The 21873-nt window shown below is 40.0% G+C and overlaps 1 protein-coding gene across 1 annotated transcript in view; it reads left to right on the top strand.

The window, feature by feature from the left end:
* Positions 1–16614: 16614 nt before the first annotated feature.
* Positions 16615–21873, top strand: part of LOC115212215 (hemocyanin 1-like) — a gene marked incomplete at its 5' end in the record, with an annotated part of 41672 nt that continues 36413 nt past the window's right edge. Inside the window, 4 exons of the mRNA XM_029781054.2 lie at positions 16615–17857; positions 18652–19114; positions 19618–20399; positions 20609–21850. Of these exons, the coding sequence (XP_029636914.2) occupies positions 16615–17857; positions 18652–19114; positions 19618–20399; positions 20609–21850 (3730 nt within the window). The remainder of the gene's footprint in view (positions 17858–18651; positions 19115–19617; positions 20400–20608; positions 21851–21873) is intronic.

Below are 21873 nucleotides of genomic sequence, written 5' to 3' on the forward strand. Positions count from 1 at the left end.
CAGCCAAATTGAAAAAGTCAGTAACAGTCGTAGTATCAGCAGCAGCAGTAGAAAGAGCTACAACAACAATATACTACGTGAAATGTGTGAAAGTAACTTTCTGATGCTAAAAATCTCAGAACAACCATTACAGGAACAACAATAGCGATCAATGACCACAAAAAGCAACAACACTAGCGAGAATATTTCCACCTCCACCACCACCGCCAGTGGCAACAGCAAACCACCAACAACAACAACATCATTAACGAAAAAACAAGAACAAGAAAAAAGAATCATGCAAATCCGTTGTGAGGGGTTTTGCCGACGCGAAGCGACAAGTAAGTGAAAACATTTTTATAAACGAAAATTAACTTAAAAGTGCAAAATGTATGTTGGAGAAATGTAGGAGAAATGTGGCTCTGAATGTACCTAGATCTATCCACCAAGAAACCAATTTGCAGATAGTTCTATATAAAAGAATTGAAATAAAAAGAAAAGTAGAGCAGCAGATTGAAAAATGTTTACGACCAATTTGGAAGAGCGAAACCTATATAGCCATGGGGAAAAATCTGGGACTGTCGAAATGAGGGTCGCCTCAAAGGAGGAAGCCAAAAATAACTCAACAGTCACCCTAACGAATGACGAACTCGTCCTGATCCCCATTTATCTTATTCGAAGGGTATTCAAAGTAAGAATACTAAACGTACCACCAGAAATCAACATCTGCTGGTTAGCAGCTGCGTTTCCTTTCGACATAGATGAGAAAACCAATATTCTACAAATAGAGGCATTGTACTTATCTTGTACCTATATCTATAGGTACCTATCTTGTACCTTGTACCTATAGGCTTTGTACGTATAGTAGAAAGGATTATTTAAGTATATTATTAAGTCGGTATGTTATGAAAGAGTCTAATCAGTGCGATAAACTTTGTATGGACAGTCCGGCTTCGTTAGAATTGTCCTCGAAACTTTGGTCAGCTCAATAAACTCGGAATACAGATCTGTCTCTTGTTCAATACACTTCTCCTTGACTTGACCCACGGCAAACACCATGTCTATAGTGCCGCAGCCAGGACTGAAACCACATTGGGCTTCAGGAAAGTTACTCTCTGAGACGCTGATGTTCAGTCTGTTGAAGAGGGTACGGACAGGATTTCTCCAGCAATGGAGTACAAGGAAATGCCCTTGTAGTTTATGAAGTCTGATTTGACTCCTTTGCTCTTGTAAAGAGTAATTACAGTAGCGTCGGGGAAGTCTGCTGGCATACTCTCTTTCCGCTCAAATGGATACAAGGATGTCATGGAATGCATTGAAAGCCGTGGTACCAAGCGCCTTGTACAGTTCTGCAGGAATTTCATTTGTTCCCGGAACTTTTAGCCCTAGTTGATTTCTTTTATGGTAGTTTTGACCTCATCTACACTAGGCAGCAGGTCAAAGTCCTGAGTAAAGGCTTCTGAGACATTTGCTCCAATCCTTCTTAGGCGACATTGGGTAGCCGGTTTAGGAGTTTGTTGAAGTGCTTCTCCTGTCTTACTCTGACTTCTCCTTAATCTTTGAGCCATCAGCAAACGTCAAGGGTACTGTTCTACTTCTGAAAGGGCCGTAGATGGTCTTGATGGCACTGTACAGCATCTTGGATTTGTTAGTGTCGGCGTAGAGCTTCACTTCTTCAGCTTTCTATTCCCATCATCTGTCATGCATGCTGCGAAGCTCCCTCTGGGCTCTGATTTAACAGTGTCTATATCTGTCGCGCTGTGAGGAACAGTTTGGGTGGTTCTGCCAATCAGTGTAGGCCTTTCTCTTATCATCCAACAGTGCCCGCACTGCCTTATCGTTGCCATCAAACCAGTCTCTGTGACGACTTCTCTGAACTGGTTTTATTTTTCTTCTGGTCCACCAGTTGGTAATCCTATCGTCTCGAACTTGTCATCAAGGTTGGACTGGAACTCCTACTAGTATTTGGCTGAAAGGGGTCTGGCTATGTTGAAGGCCTGTCTAATGAGCTTTAGGCGCTTGTGGTGCTGAGGAATTATGCGGTGGTTAACTTGGCTTTTATGAGTCTGTGATCCGTCCAGTATTCCACTCCACGCACCGACCTGGTGACGTGGACATCACTCTGCTGTCACATTGGCGGGTGATAATATAACCAATGAGATGTCACTGTTTTGAACGCGATTGCATCCATGATATCTTATACTTATCAGCCTGTCACAAGATGGTATTAATAACCAGCAGATTGCTGCCCGGCGCATTTTCTCAGCAAAAGAAGACTATTGCTATTCAACTCCCCAACTCCATGCTTCCCTATAACTCCTCTCCGCCATTCCTGCCAACTCTGGTGTTGAAGTCGCCTAGTATTATAAGCTTGACGGTAGCAGGCGTGTCACGTAGCAAGTGTTCATGTCGATATAGAACTGCTCTCTGATCTCTTCTGTGCATGTCATTCTAGGGGCGTACGCGCTCATGATGGTGATGAAGCATTTGTCGTCGACAGGGAGGCAAAGTTTCATAAACCTTTCATTTCCACCAGTGGGGAGGCTGGGACTCTATTTTAGGTGACTGGACTTTATGATGAATCTGTGTATTCTACTTTCATGTATGGCCTTGCCTTTCCAGAAGAAAGCGTCGCCGCTGCCTGATTCTATCAGCGACCCTTCCTCAACCAATTAACTGATTGTTGCTATGTCGATAGTATATCTTGACAATTCTTTGGCAATGAGAGCTATTCTTCTCAGAGGTCTGGAGACGTTGTCTTGATCCCTGAGGGTACTATGTTCCACGTACCAAAGTTCTTGTTTGTCAGTCTGAATCGACTGCAAAATGGTAAGTCTGTCAGTCGCGGTTTAGGGCAAGCTTTCTTTAGGCCACGTTTTCTAGACTGCTTCCTTACGAGGGTGAGCAGTGCTGTCCCAAAAAGGCTGCTCAATTACCTGGGATGCTGCTGAAATTCTCCAATACAAAGTAAGTCCAATACAAAGAAAAGCGACCGCTGATCTGCAGGCTACGTGCAGACTTGTGACTAGTACTTCTAGTGGTTACTACTACCTGTCCCTCTCGCCACTCCCCTGTCACTGCAGAACTTGAAGTTAACAGTTCTGGAAGGCTGAGAAGCACAGGCACCCTTGCGTGTAGTCGTTTTAAGTGGGATAGCCGTTGTACAAGGACACTCGCACTCTCTCGGCAGAAAGAACCTTGACCTAGTGGAACGAAAAACCGTTACGGCTAGAGACCCTTCTTGCTGCTGTAGATGACCAGGACTCCATAGTATCTCGTCGTGCTCTAGGCGTTCCACAACGTCTGATGGTACTGCTTTTCTAACCGCTGGACCACACTGGCGCTCTCTTCATCCCAGTACGGCAGAACCGGTCTCACTAAAGATTTGAAACATACATACTCGCATACGTACATGCGTACGTACGTACGTACATACATACATACATACATATATACATACATACATACATACATACATACATACATACACATACATACATATATATACATACATACATGCATGCGTGCATGCATACATACATACATACATACATACATACATACATACATACATACATACATACATACATATATACATACATGCATGCATATATACATACATACATACATACATACATACATACATACATACATACATACAACGGGCTTCTTTCAGACTCCATCTACCAAATCCACTCATGAGGCTTTGGTCGGCCCGCAGCTATAGTAGAAGATATTTACCCAAGATACGACGCTATGAGACTGAACCCGCAACCATGTGGTTGAGATAACGTCAAAAACAAACAAACGTCCATATATCCTTTATTAAACTGTTTTGAAAAAAAGATTTTTTTTTGAAATCTCTAAAAAGATAATAATGCTAAAATGGATTTAAACCGGCGTTTCTCAAAGCAGAGTGAAACAATATTTTGGTTGAACGCAGGTTACTTTAGAATAAAGATATAATAAGTGAATAAACTTGCAATAAAGTTTTAAATGAAATTTTACTGGCAAATATGTAGGTATGTATGTATATATGTATAGGCGCAGCGTGATTCTGTGCTAAGAAGCTTGCTTCCCCACTGCGCATGTCAGTGCTTTTCTTCACAATGAGAGAAGTCGTGACGCTGGTTTGAAGCGTGGTAAATTATTGAGTCAAGTGAAGCTCAACTACAAGGTAAGACGTTTGTTCTTTGGGGGTTCAGTAGGGGTTTGTTGTTTGTTGTTCATCTTTTTTCAAGCAAGAAACCTCCACTGAATTCCGGGCATTTGTCTGCCTGTAGTTGAGTGTAGTGTTTCACTTAACGGTGAAAAGTGAGTTGTTTTGGGGGCGTATCCAGCCTCCAAAAATTGTGAACTTCGTTATTTTTGTGTTCCTGTTGCTGTGTTCCTACTGTTACTGGTTGGCCTGGAGTATTGGTTGCCGGAAAACTGTGTACGTTATTTTGGGGGCGTATCCCGCCTCCAAAGGATTGAATTCTGGAATTCTGTTCCTCTAGTCACCAGTTGGCCTGGAGTACCTAGTGGCCAGAAAATTTGTGTCTGCTGTGTGCGGAACTGTTTCTCTGGAACTGTTTTCTTCCTTCTTCTTTCTTTCTTTTTTTTTTATCTTTGAACTATTTTCTAAAGAACATGGCTAGAGAAAAAAAAGGACACTGTCTTGGAATGGGAGATTGTCCTACACAAGGAGTGGATAAAATACTTGGAGAAGAGGACGGTGGTGTTGAGGACGTATTCAAAGTCGCTCGACACCATCACAGTCTTCCCAAAAATTGAGATAGAAAAAGAGTGCCAAGTATGCAACGCTATGGTTGCTATTTGACATCCCTGAGGAGGCTCGAAGATTCGCGAGCCAGCCCTTGGAGGGAAAAGAAATACTGTTGTGAGAAAAAGTTGACCTGAGCTTGGGTCTGCGGGTTGCCAACCGGAATGGAACCCGAGTGGATAGAAGACACTATCCGCGGGGTCTGGGTGGCAGCGGATCCAAGCAGCTAAACGTCAAAATGATGCCGGCAGCTGATTGGGTTGGGTCAAAAGCTATTTTGACACTGTAGACCAATCAGCTAAAAATTTGGTTTTTCCGGATTTTTTGACAATGGCTGGGAAGGACTATCCGATGATACTTGTGGAACGCACCCCAAGTGTCACCTGTGCCTGGAACCACGCCACATTAAAAAGAACTGTCCCCAGGACCAGAGTAAGGTCCTGGAACAGTTGGTTGAGAAAGAATCTACCCCTCCCCATTTGGAGGAAGAGATGGAGACGGTCGAGAAGGTGGAAACCTCCTCAAAATGGGGACGTAAAAGGAAGAAGGTGGACAACAATGGTTGCCCACCGAGGGATCCTAAGACTACGGGAGGGAGGGAAAATCTTCCGGACAAAACGGAAGAACTCCACCCTCCCGTGGAAAATGGGAAATTGCCGGTGGTTATTAATACACTGCCGGCATGTCCCGAAACCTCGTCGGTGGGAATTGTGCCACCAACGGAGGATGCTATGGCTTCTACCAGTATAGTGGAGGAGGAATTTGTAGCCCTTTTCCACAAACGAGGGGCACTTGAAAACTTTGTTAAAAAGTTACCTAAAGGCAGGAGGGAAGGTGTTATAGCCTGTGCTGAGAGCCCTGAGTGGCCCCCGCAGATAGCTGCAGAGTCATATGGGAGACAGACCTATGCAGGGTGATGAACTCCTTCCCCGAGGACACATTTCGGTTCGCGCTAAAGTGCTATGACTTAGTGCCATCAAGGTGCTTGAATTAGGTATTAAGCTTAGTCGGGCGCTGGCGGGGCGGAAATAGAGAAAAAAGCAAGAGGCTCTAGCGCCTTGTGATATGAATATGTATAGAAAAAAAGGAAGAGGCTTAGTGCCTCATTTGTAAGGAACTTGATTCCAGTTGGAACTGTGTAAAAAAAAACAATGTTTTCGGGAAGCAGCGATCGACGGGCGTCGCCTGCCTTCCATCATCAATATCGTTTATTTTACTTATCATACATATCATTTGTGTTTTGTCCACCCCGCAACTGCTTCTATCTATGTAAAGCCTTTATGGCTAATCTAATGAAATAAAGAAGCTTGTTTCCGGTCGTTGGCTGAGGTCAGTGTTGTTTTTGCTCCGAAAGGGATTTTATCGTTTGATATTGGATTTGTTACTGTTGGACTTGTTATTGTATTTTTGGATTGATATTATTGTTGAACCGTGCTGTTGCCCGGTATACCGGGTGATAAAAATTGTTATTTCTTTTTGTAGTCATTGTGGCAATCTTTAGACAAAATATTGCGAAAACATCGGACTTGTTAAAGTCGTTTTATACTTTTAAACCCCATGAAAAATTTTCGGTGATTACTGCTGTGACAACCGAAAATATTGATATTCCTGTAGAGACGCTACAGTAATATTTCAAGAGAATGAGAGAGGGGGATGGGGATATAAAAATATTACCCTCCCCCAAGACGGTTAAAGCAATAATATTTAAATCGATCTATCCGAAAGACAGATGATTTTACCATTTCAAAAAGCAGAAAATTGAGAAATGTCTTGCCCTGATTTGGAAGGACGTAATGTATATTGCGAGGAGCAAAACATATGGCACTATTGAGGTGCGTTTCGCGTCTGAAGAAAAGCCAGGGTACTTGTGGGTGAGACTATTGTATTGAGAATCTCTGTCGGAGGGAAAAACCCACCTGCTTCGAATGTGGCAAAAAGGGCCACATTCGGGCTGATTGTGAATTAAAATAAAGGAAAAAACGCTGACACCAGGCCCTTCAAGCAAAAAGTCCCCCCACTCCTACACATGCACCAACCCCCACAAAGACAAAAACTCCCACACCCCGGTGCAAATACCTAAATAGGACATTGGAAATAAAAAATCTCAACCCCTACACACACACATGCCCCTACAGAAATAAAATTACCCACTCCCCTGAAACCTGAGACACTTGAAAACAGAAACGCAACTACTCCCCCCCCCGACGATACCATGGAGGTATTAGAGTGGGAGTTTACTGTGGTACGCAAGCGTACGTTGACACCCTCCTCATCCACATCCCCTACATAGAAAACAGACACGACACCTCAGAAATTTAAAAAAGACCGCGCCCAAATGTCACCGCATACTCATGGAATTTGACACTAGGCACGATTATACTCGTGATATCCTAGTGCCATATCACAACACCAAACTATATCCTGTACATAAGGATTTGAAAAAACAATGTGCCTGGATAGGGGAAACCCTATACAGGCAACTGAAGTATAGAAATCCAACAGCCATCTGGAGGATTGTGAACCTGCCAGGCTAGCTGAAGAAGGAGGAGAAGGAAGGGGCCACTTCACGTGTGATGAAATCGGCTCCAACCTCTCTAGTAACTGGTAAGTAGGACCTATGCTTTTTATATAATGGCCTTACTTAACCTTGGTTGTTTGAATGTGCGTGGTCTGAGTTCGAAGTGGAAGCAGACTTGTTTCCTCGACGACCTCAGATCATACAATATACATGTGATGGTTGCTACAGATACCAAGTTGGACAGTCTACAAACCTTCTCGCCTCTCTTGAATGGCTATGAGAAAATCATGTCTCCTAGCCAGACCGGAGGACGATGGTGTGTAGTGGTACTGATCCGTAAAGACTTGGCTCAGAAAGGACCCGAGCTAGGGGGACGAGATAAGTAATTTTAGTCACCATAACTCTGCTAAATGCAGAGTTAAAGATTTTGGCCAAGGTGCTAGCGAAAAGGTTGGCGCGGGTGGTGGACAGACTTGGGGGGGAGTAAACTTGCGCCATCCCGGGCAGGTCGAACCACGACAATTTCTGGCGTGGTGGAGCACTGGTACATTTAGACCAGTCTAAAGCATTCGATAGGGTCGACCAGCGGTACTTGGCAGCGGTCCTCCAGAAGGCTGGCTTGGGCCCGACCTTCCACGGTTGGATTGTTGTTTTGTACAGCGACATCGAGTCTGTCGTAAAAGTGAATGGTTTCTTCTCAAAACCATTCAGGATCGAACGCTCAGTGTGTCAGGGGTGTTCCCTGTCTCCGCTTCTGAATTTGTTGGCTCTTGAGTCATTGCTGGTGAAGTTGGAGGTACTAGGGGGCGCGCCGAATGATCTGTGGTGTGGAAGTGGAGCAACGGCGTATGCAGATGACATCTCCATCATCGTGGCGGATGAGGGCCAGCTTCCAGTGGTGGGAGAGGTCATCAAAAGTTACGAGGCGGAGGCAGGAGCAAAGGTTAAGAAGGGCAAGTTAGTCGGTTTGCAACTCGGCACCTGGAGGGACAAGCCGATGACGTCCAATAACATCGTCGGGCGTTGGACGGAAGGTCCTGTTAAGCTGCTCGGGTCTGGTTTGGTTCAGACCACCAGATAGAGAAAAATTGGAGTGAGGTAACCAGCAGAGTAACTACTCTAACCCAGACTTGGTCTGGGCGGGTGTTATCTTTGCTAGAGGAGGCGGAGGTGGTGCAGATGTTTATAGCATCAGTTATTACCTACCGTCTGACCGTGATGCCATTCCCCGATTTGTGGCTGAACAAGTTGGAGAGAATCTTTTTCCGCTTTTTGTGGAGGGGAGGAAATCCGCTTGTGAAGCGCTGTCTACTGCCAGAAACTGCTAAAGGGTGGGTTAGGGATTCCTTGGCTGAAGATGCAAAAACTCGCGTTAAGGTTGAGGCACCTCTAGCTTTACCTGGATGGGGATCAGGTGTGATCACTGCACGTCCAGTTCTACCTTCCGCATATAACGTCCTTAACGGACATTGGAGCATGGATCAAGCAGAGACCTAGACTGGCACTTCAGCTACTATTTCGGGAGAACAATACCGTCAGAAGGAGTACCACCGTGGATTTTTATAGCGAGTTAGTGGGTTTTATGTCCGAAGACGCCTTGGTGGAGACCCTGGGCTACGATGAAAATCAGTTGATCAACCTATTCAGCAGAACGTTCGGGCCGGGGTATCTGGATAATTACCAGAAATCCCTGGCTTGGCAGTGCTTCCGTGCGGCGTTACCTGTTCGATACAAACAGTCAAGGCGCGGAAGTGCTGTCTCGCCGACATGTCTTGCACGCATATTAAAGGGACTGATAGTTTTCGCAGAACAACTGTTCTCATCTATGGAAAGAGTACAGCTTTCGGCTGTGCCACCTCCCTCCCTTAACAGGGAAAGGAAGACTTGTTTTGTTTTTTTCTGAGTAGTAGCCATACTGAAAGAAACAGTATGGAAGACGCGTGTAAGAAAGATAGTGACAGGTACCTTTGTCTCTGGAAGGAGTTGGTAAACCCTTTTTGTTACCACCTCATAAGTAAGATCAGGCTGGAGTAGTGGTGCTTGTCGCTGAGAGCATTTGTAAAAAGATGGAAGCTTGTAGCAAGCAAGTTGAGAGTGACCGGCACCAGGTACGTGGGATCAGTGGTAGAAAGCAAAGGTTCTACCCAGATGGCTGGACTCCTTTCCTTCCGAGGCAAATTGTTGCTTTTTGCAATAATATTTATGCAAATAAATTTTTAAATTACATCTGTAATCACATCATTCATACGAACATTAATTTTTAACTAAAAGCAGCTTCTTCACCCTTTTGTACTTGTCTGTGCTTGTCTGTCCTTGTTTGTCCCATCTGTGTACTACCTTTATGGCGAATTTCATGAAATAAAGAAGCTTGTTTCTTAGCTACCTGGTTCTGGGTTCAATTCCATTGAGTAGCACCTTAGAGAAGTGTCTTCAACCATAGCTCCGGGCCGACCAAAGCCTTGTGAGCGGATTTGGTAGACGGAAACTGAAAAGAAGCCCGTCGTATATATATATATATATATATATATATATATATATATTATATATATATATATATATATATATAATATATATATATATATACTTATACGGGTGTGTGTGTAAGTTTATTTATATGTCTCTGTATCTGTGTTTGTCCCCCCACCCACCATCGCTTGACAACCGGTGTTGGTGTGTTTACGTCCCCGCAACAAGCGGTTCGGCAAAAGAAACCGATAGAATAAGTACCGGGCTTACATAGAATAAGTTTTGTAGTCGATTTCCCCGACTAAAAGGCAGTGCTCCACCATGGCCGCAGTCAAATGGCTGAAACAAGTAAAACAATAAAAGAATATTACACACACATATACACACACACACAATGTTTCTTCCATTTCTCTTAAAATGTTTCTTCTATTTTTACGTGTTAGAATACCGATGCTTTCTTCTCTTTCGTCTTCGACTAACGATCTAAACCTCCGCTTACTTATTATAAAACTGGGTACAAAACCTTATCTCTTTCCTTTAATTTGCTGTGATACTTACTTCAAATTTTTGCACAAGGCCAACAATTTCGGGGAAGAGAGTTTAGTAGTTTACATCGACCCCAGTGTTTAACTGGTACTTGTTGTTGTTGTTGTCTGTTCCTTCTCGATCCACGCCTGGCTCATAAGGGCCAGTTTCTCGGTTTCCTTGGCGTATAGGTTCCCCACCTGGACGGGACACCGGTCCGTCGCAGGTGAGTTGCAAGATGCAGGAGGAAAGAGTGGGAGAAAGTTGTGTCCGAAGAGTCAGCAGAAGTTCGCCATTACCTTCTGCTGGAGCCGCGTGGAGCTTAAATGTTTCGCTCATAAACACACACATCGCCCGGTCTGAGATTCGAACCCGCGATCCCTCGACCGCGAGTCCGCTACTCTAACAACTAGGCTATGTGCCTCCACTAACTGGTACTTATTTTAGCGAAATTTTAGTTCAGAATGTAAGTGTGGACGAAATGCCACAAAGCATTTTTCCCGGCGTGCTAACGATTCTGCCAGCTTATCGACTTAATTTGCTGTAGTATTTGCAATGAAATTGAGATTAAATTTATCAAAAAGTATCATATAATTACTCATCCGTATAATTTTCTGACTTTGCTCAGGTCGATACACAATTGTGATACCAAAATACTATGAAAGCATTTTTAAAACCAAATATACGCACTTGAAATAAATTGTAATACTGGTGTGTATAACACCAGTATTTCAATTTATAGTTTTGAACAAATTTATAGCTTTGAACGAAGCTAGCTAAAATATTTGTCTCAGAGAAAATATATCACAGAGAACCGTGTGTTAAGGCTTCTGATCAGAATTTCAGTGACTCACTAGATACGATGTGTTGGACTTGATATGATCTCCAGAATTACGCATACCCTGATTTCAAGAACGTATATTAATTAATCCTACCTAGCTTTCGCACAAACCAGTAACTGTTTTGTTTACTGATTTTCATATTGGAACAAGCATTTTTGGCTTAGCTCAAAACGTTCAGAGTATTCTTCGCTAAGGAAACAAAGTCTTGTCGACGTCCCGCGTCTTGATTTACAAATACATACACTGGTATTTTTTTAAAATCTCAACTTTTCTACTCTTGGCACAACGCCCGAAATTTTGGGGGAGGGGACCAGTCGATTACATCGACCCCAGTACGTAACTGGTACTTAATTTATCGACCCCAAAAGGATGAAAGGCAAAGTCGACCTCGGCGGAATTTGAACTCACAACGTAACGGCATACGAAATACCTATTTCTTTACTGCCCACAAGGGGCTACACACAGAGTGGACAAACAAGGACAGACAAGCGGATTAAGTCGATTATATCGACCCCAGTGCGTAACTGGTACTTAATTTATCGACCCTGAAAGGATGAAAGGCAAAGTCGACCTCGGCGGAATTTGAACTCAGAACGTAGCGACAGACGAAATACCTATTTCTTTACTACCCACAAGTGGCTAAACACAGAGAGGACAAACAAGGACAGACAAACGGATTAAGTCGATTATATCGACCCCAGTGCGTAACTGGTACTTATTTAATCGACCCTGAAAGGATGAAAGGCTAAGTTGACCTCGGCGTAATTTGAACTCAGAACATAACGGCAGACGAAATACGGCTACGCATTTCGCCCGGCATGCTAACGTTTCTGCCAGCTCGCCGCCTTTTTAAATCTCAACTTTAACATCTTAAAAGAATCATGAAAACCAAAATGAACAGCAATAATTAAACAACCATAATCTTCCTTTATATTTATAAAACAGTTCAGTGATTCAAAGGTTTATTTGATAGGAAAAAGGGAAAAGAAAAATCTAAATCGTTACTTTTTTAACAAAATCACTGATAAAAGGAATAGGTATTTATTTACTTTATTAAAATAGTAAGGAAAATTCGTTATAGGCTCTAAAATGTTGAAATATAAATGAAAAGTTCTTACACATATTGATCAGAAAGAAGGTTATGTCTATAAAAACTGAGGTTTAAATAAGTCTTCGTATCATAGGTACAAGGTCTTTAAATTCTCTGACCTAAATCAGCGCTGCACTAAATTAAAAATCTGTTTTCAAAAGGGAGATAGGGAAATTGTAAATATTTTGCAATTCCAAAAGTATGCGAAAAATCAATTGAAGAAATCTGTAAATAAATACGAGAAAGATGTGTTCGAATTATTTTAAAAAAGCATTTTCATTTTATATTAGAATAATTATTCCAAAAGCATATCTGAGATTCAGAGGTTAAGTCCAAAGTTTAATGACGAGCGTTCGTAATACTAACAACTCAGTAATAATACTTTTTAATAGTATTACTTTTATTAATAGTATTATTACATTATAAATCAGGGTGGTATATTGATGGAATCGATTGAGCGTCGAACAAAATGCTTTATGGATTTATCCCGGTTCTTTAAGTTTTGAGCTGAAACGTTGCTGAGGATAACTTTGCCTTTCCTCCATTCAAGATTGATATAATAAGTACCAGTCAAGTACAGAAACGATGGGATTGACTAAACACCTGTTCTCAAGAACAGCTAATTTTCAACCGAGTCTCACTGACTCTATATGCGTATTCTATATACATAACGTACAACAGAGCCATATCGAAATCCTTAGAACCGTATTCTTTGAAGCACTTTAATTCACTTGAACATTACTGCTCTGCATGTGTATTCTAGTTAAAGTCCAGCGAAAAACGGTTTATCATATGTTTCAATACCTCAGTGTTTTTATATCAAATGTTAAATGTCTCCTAGCGTAAACATGCAAATATTTCATCTACTACAAACAATATAACCCACTGAAACTAAGTTAAGTTTCATATCTTGCACTTGCTATTCCATCTATACCGAGTTAGATTTCACTTTCCCAATGTTACTTAAGCAGTCAAAAGTAATAATGTCTTATAAAGTTAACATTCCACATATCGCATGCCTTATTTGTATAATTTTTTTTCTGTCAATGCTCTCAACTACTTAACATAAATAAAGACTATGCTAATATCTCTGCGGGATTCAGAGATTGTTACTCGGTCAGTATTTTTAAACGCTCTATATCATTTTTAATCCATCAATTAAAACACAGAATAGTTGGAGGATAACTTACTTCTGCTTATTTAATGTATAAATGTATTTTTAAAAACCCACTTGTAATTCTGAGTTTCTTCCTTAATATTATTATCATCAAATAATTCTTGACATAAAATGCTTATATTTTAAGCGAATTGAAAGTATGACGCTCAAGGTTTCCCAAAGCCATAAGCGTAGTAAAGGAAGAGTATTAGGGGTAACCAGAAATTAAATGCCGTGGTCTCAACTAATTTCTGAACAGAGTTACCCGTGCGCTAGCTCAGAAGTCCTTAATTAGTATTTTGATACTAGTATTCCGCTATAATATGTCACCAACGAAGCATCATAACTCTCAAACGGCCAAACTGCTTCGCTAAAATCAATTTGTTCGAGAGGTACAATTAAATATGGGGTGTACTAAACACAGAAAATAAGTGCGAAGTTTTGCTAGATTTTAATGCTTCTTTCAAATCTTGTCGACAAAAGTATTTTTTGCGAAGAGTAATAGCAATTGGTTTCAAGCAGGAATCGAAACCAATATAGTGTGTTCCGCATTTTCAAAACTTATATTTCTCACCACGACAGGAAAATTGATTATAAATCACAACCGTAACATTGAATCAAATTTACAAATATATAATTTTAAAAGCAGAACTGAAATTCAGTATTCAATGTGAAATTCTAGAAGATAGCAATCTATCCTCTTTGAGAAAGATTTTCTGAAATTTGATTTTCAGATTAGTGTGATATGTCAAAATTATGATTTGTCAGCGTCTGAAAGAGTTAAACGTGTCCTGCACATATTGTTATTGCCAACAAAGCATTACTGAAATTGCTATAAAAGGGGAGCATTTCACAGATTTCATCAGTGTTGCCTTCAGCTGAAGTCTGAACACTGACTTCAAGAAGTCATGATGAAGATTCATTGCCTCTTTGCGATCGTCTTCGCCGTAAGTTAAACAGAGTTCTTTAATTTTCTATGCACTTATCGAAACTAACATTTCTTTCTTAATATTTTGCACATTGAAGGGCAGCAAGCTGGCAGAATCGTTAGCATGCAGGGCGAAATGTTTAGCGGTATTTCATCTGCCGTTACTTTGTGAGTTCAAATTCCGCCGAGGTCGACTTTGATTTTTATCCTTTCGAGGTCGATTAAATAAGTACCACTGGGCAATAAAGAAATGAATATTTTGTACATTAAAAGCGGCGAGCTGGCAGAATCGTTTGCACTCTGGGCAAAATGCTTAGCGGCATTTCGTCCTTCTTTATATTCTGAGTTCGAATCACACGGAGGCTTATTTTGCCTTTCATCCTTTCGGCGTCGATAGAATAAGTACCAGTTCAACAGTGTGGTCGATGTAACCGACTTAACCGTTCTCTCGAAATTGCTGGCCTTGTGCCAAAATTTGAAACCAGTATTATTCTACTGTTAGGTAGCGAGCTGGCAGAATCACCACCGTACTTGACTAAATACTAAGCAGCTTTCTCAAATTTCGTCCGTCTTTACGTTCTGAGTTCAATTCTGCTCATGTCGACGTGCCCTTCCATCCTTTCAAGGTCGATAAAATAAGTACCAGCTAACCACTGAGGTCTATCCAGTCTACTTGCCACCTGCCTTGAAATTGCTGGCCTTGTGCCAAAATTTAAAACCAATATTTTGCACACTGAAAGCAGCGAGCTGACAGAATCGTAAGCACTCCAGGAAAATTGCTTAGCGGCAATTCGTCCGTCTTTACATTCGGAGTTCAATTGCTGGCCTTGTGCCGAAATTTGAAACCATTATTTTGCAGTCTTTGTTCTGAATTCAAATGCTGACGAGGTCGACATTGCCTTTCATTCTTTCTGGGGTCGATAAAACAAGTACTAGCTGATGTAATCGACTGCTCGCTGACCTCGAAATTGCTGACATCATGCCATAATTAGAAAGATTGGCAGAATCGTTAGAGCATTGGAAAACAGTGATTTGTGGTCTTAGGTATTTTTTACATTCTGAATTCAAACCCCACCGAGGTCAACTTTCTCGTTAATCCTTTCGAGATCGATAAAATAATGTATTAGTCAAGAACTTGGGACTTGCTGTATTAAATAACATCCTCCATCTCCATTTCTGACCTTTTTCCTATTTTAGAAACCATTATTTTCCATGTTACAAATCTTTTAAATGGTAAACGTTAGAAATATAAATTTATACGTTTCTATTGCTTTATCTCAATTCATATTTGATACAACTTTTAAAATATCTTATTTGTTGACATAATTAAATTCTAATTTATAAATTTCTAATTTATTTCTAGTTCTTGCTATGCGGAAGTGCAGAAGGTAACCAATATTTCTATATTGCATATTTTAACATCGCAATAGCCAATTAGAAGATGGTTAAGTTAGTTTGCTTGAATATAAATCTATGTACATCTGTTAAAGTAGACTACAGAAAGGGATTCTTTTCTTCAGCTGGTGTCTTGATAGGATCAGCTAATTCTGAATCTTTAACTGCTATTTATTATTCGGAATCACATCGCTATTCACTCTCCAAATATGATATATAAAAAAGCACCTTTTGGAATATTCATTGCGTACATTTTGAAGTCATCTTTGCGGTTAAATCTTCAATGTTTGAACTACTCAGAGTCTTGTCTCACATTACTAGCATCGTTTTTTTCTTATCTGCTGAAAACCATCCAAAGAAATTCGCCAGCAAATTTGTAAAGCAAACGCTGGAACATTACGGACAATAAGAGTGAGCTGTGAGTACAAGTACAAAATACAAAATAGATCAATGTGAGCGAATCGAAAGGCACTCACCAATTTTTTTTTTTTTTTGTTCAGAATTATGATTTACAACAAAAGGGATTCGAGATACACTTGACAATGGAGAAAATTCACTATTTTATATATATATATTTAAAGATGTCCTAGCCTCTTATCACTTCCAGTATGGCAAATTTGTATGGAATCTCCCTCTCGATAATGTTGACTGTGATAATAAATATACATTTTAAACGACTACTCGAGCACCTGATTATTACGGCTATATTCTAGATTCTATTACAATATTTACATATTATACCCATACTAAAAATAAAAATATAAAGAACTGCGCTGCATCACAAATGAATTGATGAGCCTGTCATCGTCTTGGTAACAAATTATTGAAGCACTCCTAATATAAATTAAATGTAAAATTCTTTGATCGTCTAGAGATCTCGTATACAAAACTTTTAATTAACAAAATAAGACATAATGCAATACAAATAATATTATTAATTCAAACTTCTTTCTATTTCAGGTAATTTAATCCGTAAGAGTGTGGAAACACTAACAGAAGATGAAGTTCTCAATCTACAGGTAGCTCTTCGTGTCATGCAGGATGATGCATCCCCAACTGGTTTCCAAGCCATCGCAGCCTACCATGGTGAGCCAGCTGACTGTAAGGCACCAGATGGAAGTACTGTGGTCTGTTGCTTGCATGGTATGCCAACGTTCCCTCTTTGGCATAGATTGTATCTTGTACAGTTTGAGCAAGCAATGGCCTCCCATGGTTCCACACTTGGTGTTCCTTACTGGGATTGGACTCAACCAGTGGATCATCTTCCTGAGCTCGTTAGCCATCCTCTTTTTATGGATCCCTCTTCTCACAAGGCTAAAAAGAACGTCTTCTACTCAGGCGATATCGCATTTGAGCAGAAGGTCACTGCTAGAGCCGTTGATACAAGATTGTTCCAATCTTCAAAGGGAGGAAAGAACTTCTTATTAGATGGTATTCTCTTAGCTTTAGAGCAAGAAGACTATTGCCATTTCGAAGTTCAGTTTGAAGTTGCTCATAATCCAATCCACTATCTCGTTGGTGGTCGCTTTGCACATTCAATGTCTAGTTTGGAGTATACTTCATACGATCCACTCTTCTTCTTGCATCATTCGAACGTTGAACGTCTGTTTGTTATTTGGCAAGCTCTGCAGAAGCATAGAGGTCTTGACGGTAGTGCCAACTGTGGCTTGAACATGTTCCATAAGCCAATGGAACCGTTTGGTCGTGACACCAATCCTATTAGTCTTACTAAAGATCACGCCAAGGCTGTTGATTTGTTTGACTACAACGAATTAGGATATGATTATGATGATCTTCACCTCAATGGAATGGACATTCCACAGCTAGATACGCTTATGAAAGAACACCAACAGCACCCGAGAGCATTTGCTAATTTCAGATTAGGAGGTATCAAGACCTCTGCCAACGTTCGAGTCGCAGTTTGTGTTCCAACCGATGACAAAAGACACAGCGATAACTGCAACAATCATGTCGGTTCTTTCTTTATTCTTGGTGGTGTACATGAGATGACCTGGAACTTCGGTTATCCCTTCCTCTTTGAGATTACAGATGTTGTCAAATCTCTCGGTGTTCCTTTGGATGGCAACTATTACATTCATGCTGATGTTACTGCAATTAATGGCACTCTCTTACCCGATGGCACAATCCCAAGACCGACTGTCACATATATTCCAGCTCATGACTTTAAAGATGGTAAGTAAAAATCATTTATATATTTAGAGAATTTTGAGAATTCTGTTTATATTGCCGTATAAACTGAATCTCCAATTACGATCTAAACATAAAACTGAGTCACCAAATACCCATTGGGTTCATCGTCACACCTTAAAATATTTCCAAACGGGAGATTCTTTTCGGATAATACAACTATATCGCATTTTAAATACAGAATAATTAAATCAGGGTCGTCAGAATAACATCCTTAGGATCTCTTGCTTAAATTTCAGACTTATTTTACAAATAACAGCTGCATTATGAAGTGTATATCTGTCGGTATAATATGGAACAATATATATCTTTTGTCATGGAGTTATATAGAAGTGTAGATAAAAAAAAACATCAAGTGTAGTATGCATAAATATAAATGATACTGTTTATGAATTCTTCAACTCATCAAATTTACGATTTCAGTTAAGCACAGTAAAATCATAATAGACATTAAAGTTAGATTTATATAATTGTTACATTTACATCATAATATCATTGTAAACCATAAGTAACATAGAAATTTAAATATATTCGATTATAGAGTCTGCAAAGAAAGTAGACATATTGTAATCAGTAATGTTTTTGACATAATTGTGTTTTAATTTTATATCAAGAGAGATAATCTGAGTGTCGACAATATTTCAGGATTCACTCCATCTATTGAAAGTTCAAATTCTTATACTCATTACTAATACATTTTTATTCTGGCAGATTTATTTTCTTAGAGCAAACTTTGTATTTTGTATTCTTCAATAGTTATCACTTTGACTTTTTTATAGCTGATATGGCACCAGTAGATAAAACTGGTTTAACCGTCCGTAAAGATCTTCGCAGTTTAACGACAGAGGAAGAGCATGAACTGAGAATTGCCATGGAACGTTTCATGGATGATAAATCCATTGACGGTTACCAAGCCTTAGCTGAATTCCATGGTCTTCCAGCGAAATGTCCAGAACCTGATGCTATCAACCGTGTTGCATGCTGTGTTCATGGAATGTCCACTTTCCCACACTGGCACAGACTTGTTGTCATGCAGTTTGAAGATGCTCTTATTGCCCGTGGATCCCAGATAGGTGTTCCTTATTGGGACTGGACGAAACCTAGCTCAGAATTGCCACCTATGGTTGCTGCTGAAACATATGAAGATCCTTACACAAAAGAAGTAAAACCAAATCCCTTCTTCCATGCACCAGTCGAGTTTTTGCACAATGATGTCTTTACTAAAAGAAGCGTTGATGCAAGGTTTGTAAATTTTATAATATTCTAAATATTGTATCCTGAAATAGCTTCATTCAAACATTTAAGAATAAACCTCATTTTCCATCTTCTTTCGAAACACACTTTAATTAATAATTAGTAATACAGCGTTTCATCAACAATCACACAGAAACCTTTACGATATCTATAGCTACAAAGGTAACAGCTAGGGCCATATGACGTTTTCAAATTTGTAGATCACTTTGAACAAAACATTCCAATTGTATTATTGATGTTATTATTTAATACTGAATTTAAATGCTCCTATATCTTTGCGTCTCATTTCCTCATATTAAATAAATACTATTAAGAAACTCATAAAAGATGACGCTAATTTCATTTTAAATATATGTTAAACTATTTACCGGCAAGATATATAAAGCCCTATATATGTTGTATGAGTTGTATTTTAGTTATTATTCGTATATGAATCTGTATAGATTTCATTACTTTCATATTTATGATCTGTTTTCATTCTAATTGATTAGATTGTTTGAGAAACCAACAAAAGGACATCACGGATATCTCTATGACGGTATGATGTTAGCCTTCGAAGAAGAAGATTTCTGTGATTTCGAAGTACAGTTCGAAGTTACCCATAATGCAATTCATGCTTGGGTTGGTGGCAATGAACCTTATTCTATGTCGTCTTTGCATTACACGTCATTTGATCCCCTCTTCTGGCTACATCACTCACAAGTTGATAGATTGTGGGCAGTATGGCAAGCATTGCAGATCCATCGTGGAAAACCCTACAAACCATACTGCGCTCTTTCAGAGGTCCATCGTCCTTTGAAACCATTTGCCTTTGAACCACCACTGAATAACAACAAACATACATATCGCCACGCAGTACCAACAGAGGTTTATGATTATCAGTCAGACCTTCATTACACTTATGATACGCTCTTCTTCGGAGGAATGTCCGTTAGAGAGCTTCAGAGACATATCGAAGAAGACAAGGCTAAAGATCGTGTGTTCGTTGGCTTCCTTTTGATGGGTATCAAAACATCAGCAAATGTTGACATCACTGTCGACAGTGCAGGTAACACATACAATGCTGGATCAATAACAATCCTTGGAGGCAGCAAAGAGATGGAATGGAGATTTGATCGACTTTACAAGTATGAAATTACTGGAGCACTAGCTGAACTTGGTGTAGATATGCGCGCTGATTATAGCATAACCTTACAAATTACCGATATCAATGGAACAGCTCTTCCATCCACCGCAATTCCAGATCCAATTGTGATATTCACTCCAGGAAAAAGTAAGTGCTCTGAAATGTCTTCTCATTCTTGATTTATTCATAAAAATATATTCTAAATATCAAACTAGATATAAACTGTATTCACCACACTCACTCGTTTTTATTATAATTTGATTTTGTTAATAACATTCTCATTGAAGTTAATTTTAATTTCATAAACATAACAGGTTCAAGAATCTCATGACGATTTTGTTTTGGATTTTTTTCAGAGGAATCAGACGTTGTCTTTGACGAATTATATCGTTCCAGACGAGACGTTTCTTCATTGACCCATGCAGATATGAATACACTGAGGAAGGCTTTACAAGCTTACGAAGACGATAAAAGTCCCAATGGATATCAGCAAGTAGCTGCTTTCCACGGTTCCACACAATGGTGTCCTAGCCCTGATGCTGCAGTCAAATATGCTTGCTGTCACCACGGAATGGCAACATTCCCTCATTGGCATAGATTGCTGACAATCAACTTTGAAAACGGTCTGCGAAGAAATGGTTATCAAAATGGTATTCCTTACTGGGATTGGACTCGCCCGATTTCGGAACTGCCTGCTCTGGTAAAAGAAGAAACATATCTTGATGAAAATGGGGAAGCTCACCCGAATCCATTCTTTAGTGGCGTTATTGATGAAGCTGGTGCTCAAACCACCCGAGCTCTTAATCCAGAGCTATTTGTTCAACCTCCTTTCGGAGAATTCACTCCCTTGGCAAATGAAGTTATGTACGCTTTAGAACAAGAAGACTTTTGTTCGTTCGAAGTACAATTCGAAATTGCTCATAATCACATCCATGCACTTGTTGGAGGTGGAGAACAGTATTCTATGTCATCACTTGAATACACAGCCTACGATCCTCTTTTCATACTTCACCATTCAAATGTTGATAGAGTTTGGGCCATTTGGCAAGCTCTGCAAAAGTTCCGAGGACATCGATACAACAGTGCTAACTGTGCTATTGAAACTCTACGTAAACCAATGTCTCCTTTTAGTCTCACCAGTGACATCAATGTTGATTCAATGACTCGAGAACATTCAGTTCCTTTTGATGTGTTTGATTACAAGAAGAATTTCCATTACGAATATGATGTTCTTGAATTGAATGGATTATCTATTCCAAAGTTACACAGAGAAATTAACAGACGTCGTATGAAGGGTCGCGTTTTCGCTACTTTCATGCTCGAAGGTATTAAACAGTCTGCATTAGTTGAATACTATATCAGGGCTCATGGTGCTACTGATCAGGTGAAAGCTGGAGAATTTTATGTTCTGGGTAGTGCTAACGAAATGCCTTGGAAATTTGACCGAGTTTACAAAGCTGATATCACGAAGCAGATGAAGGAAGCACATCTACATTATAACGACCAATATCACATCGAATATCACGTGAAAGACTTGGCTGGAGCTGAAATAGCCGATGTTAATCTTGAACCTGCAATTGTCTACGAACCAGGTCTTGGTAAGTATCCATTATTAAATGTA

This window comes from Octopus sinensis, linkage group LG5 (genome assembly GCF_006345805.1).
Source record: "Octopus sinensis linkage group LG5, ASM634580v1, whole genome shotgun sequence".
In the NCBI taxonomy this organism is placed as follows: Eukaryota; Metazoa; Mollusca; class Cephalopoda; order Octopoda; family Octopodidae; genus Octopus; species Octopus sinensis.